This window comes from Populus nigra, chromosome 17 (assembly GCF_951802175.1).
Source record: "Populus nigra chromosome 17, ddPopNigr1.1, whole genome shotgun sequence".
NCBI classification, from domain to species: domain Eukaryota; kingdom Viridiplantae; phylum Streptophyta; class Magnoliopsida; order Malpighiales; family Salicaceae; genus Populus; species Populus nigra.
In genome coordinates, this window is record NC_084868.1 from 692,970 (window position 1) to 698,969 (window position 6,000).

The 6,000-nt window shown below is 30.9% G+C and overlaps 1 protein-coding gene across 1 annotated transcript; it reads right to left on the minus strand.

Moving 5' to 3' along the window:
• Positions 1–2,334: 2,334 nt before the first annotated feature.
• On the minus strand, positions 2,335–3,177 carry LOC133677657 (non-specific lipid-transfer protein 1-like). The gene is made up of 2 exons (XM_062099774.1): positions 2,735–3,177; positions 2,335–2,574 (listed from the first exon to the last, which is right to left on the minus strand). Exons 1-2 carry the CDS (start codon positions 3,073–3,075, stop codon positions 2,565–2,567), a joined length of 351 nt encoding a protein of 116 aa, XP_061955758.1. The 5' UTR covers positions 3,076–3,177; the 3' UTR covers positions 2,335–2,564.
• Between the last annotated feature and the right edge of the window lie 2,823 nt (positions 3,178–6,000).

Here is a 6,000-nt window from a genome sequence, read left to right on the forward strand (position 1 = left end):
TCCTGGCTCCTTACATGTCCCTGTAAATGTCTGACAATTAAAGCTTTTCAAGCTCTTCAAATTGCAATGCTTATACATGAGCCTCGGCTGTTTATACCGGCATGTCTCGTTAACTCGAGGATATGTTTTTTAACAAAAATATTTATAAATTAAAGGTAAAAAAGAGTAAAGATGATTAATTCATTTATTTTTCATGTATTTTTAAACAATATAATTGATTTTAATTAGGTGACTTGGTATACTTACATGGTAAATGTAAGTGACATTGGCATATTCTTTTTCGTCCAAGCAAGAAAATAAAAGTCAAGTGTCACATTCAATCAGAATCGTGGCTATTAATTATTTTTTGGACAATGAGGCAACTTGTATTCTAGAAAAGGCAAGTGGGTGAATATTCTGCTTTAATTTAATTACTGTTTAGTTGATAACATTTGTGGGGCAATAGAGTTTTTCTTGGTGAGTAGCCAACTCATGTTTTTTAAGGCTTGACGTGTCACATTACCATGAAATTGGAGGCAAAATTAGGTTTTGGCTCAAAAAACCTGCTCCGTTGATCGTGCACGAATTTGGACCACCGCTGTGGTTCATAATTCAGCGGTTCATAATTGAGACAAGAGAGGACAAATCAAGATGCCAAATCGGTGACCGGGAAAAGGGCCGCCGTCAGCTTTTAAAGCCTTTGAAAATGCAGCCAATAGAATGGGAGACGGCTGCCAATCAAACTTTGTAAACATCAAAGAAAAGGTGTCTTCCATGCTCTCTGAAAGGACAGATAAATTTCTATAAATAAATACTCTTGAGACTATAAATACATATTAGTTAATTAAGATATAGTTTATATTTTAAATTTAAATCAGGATGAAAAAGATATTATTTAATGAAAGTTATTAACTTATCATTTGTACGTATATCTTTCTGGCTTAAGTGGTAGAGAAAAAGACATCCTTGCCACCTACAAACAATTAATAGGGAGATGAAAGGGTATAAAATCTTCTAAGGTGTGACCTTCGGTTGCTTTCAGGGAGTGAGACTCTGTGTGGTAATGACGTTGTGTTTGTATTTTATTTAAAATACAGATATAATCTATTTGGTAAAATAAAAAAACACATTTTATTATATATGGATCCTACATGTTTTTTGTCTGAGATGCTAGAAAAGAAAAAACAATAAAATATTGCTTCTTGCACACTGTTCACATTAATTAATTAACATGAAGAGAACAGTGTAGCATATACTGTTCACGTGAACAGTGTAGCAAGCTACACTGTTCCGATCGAACCGATTCCAGTTCAAAACTTAAAATGCATGGAACCAGGTCCGACCTAGTAAAATAAAAAAATAAAATTATTTTTTATTTTTTAATTGTGTTTTATTTGAAAAACTAGTGTTTAGCATTATTCAAAGACACTACATAAATTAGACAGAGATCGTTTGATGACGTAGCATTTGCAGAATTGTACCAATATATGCATGAAATAAAATTTTAGATTTAAAATAGCTCAATTATACAAATATAAAAATACATGAGGATAAAGTTGAAAGTTTTTAAAAATTTAACTATTTGAAACTGGAGTTATTTGCGAGAGGATGAAGAATAAACATGCTATAGTAATTTGGGCACAATGCTTAGTGTTTGTTAATTTAAATGTACCAATATATGCATGAACTAAACCAACATGAAAATTACAGCTTTTATAAATATGAATACTTCTAATACATGGAAACTCATTGTTCATGGATAAATAAAAATCATTTAAACATAAAAAACAATAAAAACTAAAGTAAAAATATAATAATGAATTCAAAATTGTAACCAAGCACCGCTCATTGATTTTAATACCGAATTCATAACTAGAAAATTTCTCTGGTACTTTTCTCAGTGGTGATAAAGAGCTTGAAATTTGAAATAGCAATGACAACTTGCTTGTTCTCTATACGACGGCCCGATATGGCTGCTGCTGCTCATGGGGCTCGTTGCCTGTCCTGAAATTGTACATAAAGTCTAAGGTGTTGATATTCTTTTCTAATTAGATAATTAAGAGCGAGGGGCCCTACAACAATTCGACTCAATAATTTGATAAATCTTGATATTAATTTATTTCTTTAAAATTTTAATTATTGGCTTTTGGTGATGAAATTTAAGTATTTTTAGAGTTTTGGGTCATCATAAAGAATCAATAGATGGATTGTGGATTATTTAAGTAGTTTATTTTATAATATTTAAGGTATATTAATCTTCCATTCAATGCTTTCAATTTCAGCCATATGAAAATCTGAATAATACGGTATATTAGATAAAAAAAAAAGGTGAGAAATATTAGATAACCATGAAAATAACATTAACAAAATAGTAGAATTTTATTTTCATTACATATTGCATACCGCCGAAGGATACATAGAGAACGACACACGCTACTCATTAAAAGAGAACAAAGACAACGACACAAAAGACAGAATGTGGGACTCGCCCTAGTGGAGACCCATCAATATAGGCTAACACCTATTTAGGCAATTTTATTATGATCATGGTGCAACCCGATGGACGATGCTCGATCTTGCTCACCTCACTTAATGCTGCGCATCAGAAGAAAAAGACGTTAGAGAATACTCTCAAAGCAGGAAAAGTAATTTGCAAATTCATTGGGCATTAATTTATAACAACTTTTTTGTTAGATATACAAGATTAAATACATGAAACGAAGAATAAGATAGAAGGAAGTTTTAAAGTGCAAACCTGGCGCAGTTAGTGGATGTGCTGATCTTGTACGGAATATTAACATGGCAGAGACCAGGGAGAGCAGCTGCGTAGTTAGCATTGACCCCACCAAGTTGAGCGGCGGTTGTTTTAATGCAATTACAAGCATCTCGGCGATCTTGAGTGGTTTTAGCAGCATTGTTGAGAGCCCCAACTCCTTTGCAGCAAGCGGGGGGAACTGCCCCGCCGTTTCTTAGGTAGCCAAGGCACTGCGCCAAGTTACTGGCCACAACACCGCACGACAAGGCTTCAACGTTCAACATGGGGGCGGAGAGCACCATGCACAGCAAGAGAACACAGACAGACTTAGCACTAGCCATGTTTGATAGGTTGGGGAAGGCTAAAAGAACTTGTTTTTTTTCTTGAGTATTTGAGAGTGAAGAGGAAGTTCTCGAGTGAATGTGATGGTAGTAGGCTTGCAGGAGTGGTGTTTATATAGAAGAAGTTTGAATGAAACTAAGAAAATGAATTCGAGTTGGTTAGTTGTTGGACTCATTTAATGACTTGTATATTGAAATTAATTAATTAAGAACTTAAATGAGGGATAGGAAAAGAAGAAGTTTTAGAGAGAGAGAGAGAGAGACAAACATGCCATGACACTTAAAATTAATTGAGAAGTCAAAGGTTTCTTTAACTAATTGTTATTAATAATGTATGTTTGGTATGGTGTGGTTATTGTTTTATGATAGAAATAACAGATAAAGTGAAGATAGAAATATGTTAAATAAAAAAGATAGAGATGCAGATAAATATAAAAATATCAAAAAAAAAAATATCTACAAAAATTATTGAGTGAATTTATGTCTTTTCAAAACAGGAAGTGTAAAGATAATATATTTACGAAGACCGTACTTTTTTTTTATTCTTAACATATCCTTATAAAAAATTCTCAATTATAAATTTATCAAACTAAAACATGAAAAAATAAAAATAATCATTTTTATAATTTTAAAATTCAACTCGATGGTTAATCCGGGGCAAAACCTGAATCACCAATAGAGTTGACCATTGACATGGGTCAATATTAAGAAAAAAATTATTACTATCGTAGATTTAAAACCTGACTTGAGGGTCAAGTCAGGGTCAGGTACGGGTCACGAGTGAGGAAAATCAACCTGAGCTTACCTAGGTCAATATAAAATAAAAGTGGTTATTGTAATAGTTTTAAAACTTGATTTAGGAGTCAATTCGAAGCAAGATCCTAGTTACAAATCAGGAGAGTGAACCCGGGTTGACCTATGTCAATGGAAGGATAAAGTGATTCTTATCATAGTTTTAAAATCCGACTCAGAAGTCGACTCGAAACAAATTTCAGGTCACAAGTCGAGAGAGTTAACACTGGTGGACACGAGTCAATGTGTAGATAAAAGTGGTTATTTTAATATTTTTAAAACTCGACTAAAAAATCAATCAGATATATAGATTCAGATTATGGGTTGGGAGGGTCAACTTGGCTGACCCAAGATTTGTTTTTCAAAAATTCAACTGGTTTTTGATTTATGTTTTATCCCAAGCTGACTTGGGTTTTTGATCGGGTCAGGTTGAATCAATCATTCCTCAATTGTTTCTTAAACTTGAACTAATTTAGATCCCAAATCAACCCGTCAAGTCAATCATTGTTTCACAACAAAGATTGTTATAATATTATTAATTTCAACACTATATATAAACTAAAGTAAAAAATTAAAATATTGAATTTTTTTTAATATATAAGTTTAATAACAATACATATTAAAGGTAAAATATTTTTTTTCACCATAACCAAAGAAGATACGAAGACAATCACTCTATCTTCTTTATCATTACCAAATACAATTTTATTTCAATCTCATTTCTTGATCTATCCCCTTTTATTTTCATTATCTTTATCTTTTCTATCTCAATAATCAAACTCTTATCTTATAATTATTTTAAAAAGTGTTTTAGTGAGGTTATATTGAGTTTATTGTAGATGATAAAGCTAATGGGTGACCAAATAACACCCATTAATGAACATTAAATGGAACTAGCTAAGTTTTTTGCCTCGCGTTACTGGGTCTTATTATTATTATTTTTAACCTATAAGAAATATAAAAATGCTAGAAACTTAAAATTTTGATTCATCCAAGCCAAGAAAAACTTTTTAAATACTTAAAAAGTGATATATTGCATAATATATATAAAAAACAAATATTTAGATGATAATACTTGATTGACTCGGTCTAACTATGATTATCTTATAAAACTTATAATATAAATATGAAATTATAATAAAATCATGAAATTTATATCAAAATAAAATAAAAGGTCTAATCATAACTGGTCAAAAAAAATATTGAATGCTGAAAAAAAAATGAATGCTGAAAGTATAAAAAAAATATAAACTTGAATAAATCTATATTAATGGTTTCCACAAAGCAATGAGATGGGTCAAATTTTTCATGTTTGCTGCACTCGCCGCGGCTGACGCGTGCCATATATACATCAATAGTTTTTTTATTTATTTTATTTTATATATGAGAAAATAACATTATCCCAGGACTAAATTGTGATTGTTAAAAACACATAATGAAATGACGAGACAATCTCTTAAACATGCTTTTCAGAATTTTGATTTCAAGGGGGACTGTGTCGTTATATTGTGTATTAAAAAGAATACCCTTAGCTATAGTTAAGTGAAATTTTGCTTTTAAGCATATTAAAGCAAATTTATTGTTGCATCAAGGAGGCTTGTGACCTAACGGTCTTAGCAAGGTTTTTTTTTTCTTACCCCTGCTTTGTAGATTTGAGTTTTGGCATGTACGTCTATTATCTCCGCAGTAATTTTACCTGTTTATTAGATTTATAAGATATTCAGTGAATCCGAGAATTAATTATGATGTGCATAAACTGGCTTAGACATTCCGAGATAAAACAAAATATTGTTTAAAAATTTAGAAAAAAACTTAGGTATCTCAAAATAATTTTAAAATGGCAAGTGAATCATGTAAAAATACAATTCTATCCCTGGAAATCAATTCAATGATATTTTTTAAGGGTAACAATATAAATCTACTGTTGTAGTCCACAGTTATTTACTCTTACTTTGGCCATGCGCGTTTAGGTTCTTTTAATTATTATCAATTGATGTGGAAAAGATTATCTTAATCCAAGTTTTTTTTTAAAAGGTTCTTTTCCTTTTTAGTTTCTACCTGTTTTTGGATAAAAAATAAATTGAAAGTCATTATTTTTTATACTTTTCAACCTGCTTTTTAATAATAAAAAAA

What these genes read in the sequence shown, in the direction of transcription:
- LOC133677657 (XM_062099774.1), bottom strand. Translation starts at nt 3,075, where the DNA reads ATGGCTAGTGCTAAGTCTGTCTGTGTTCTCTTGCTGTGCATGGTGCTC.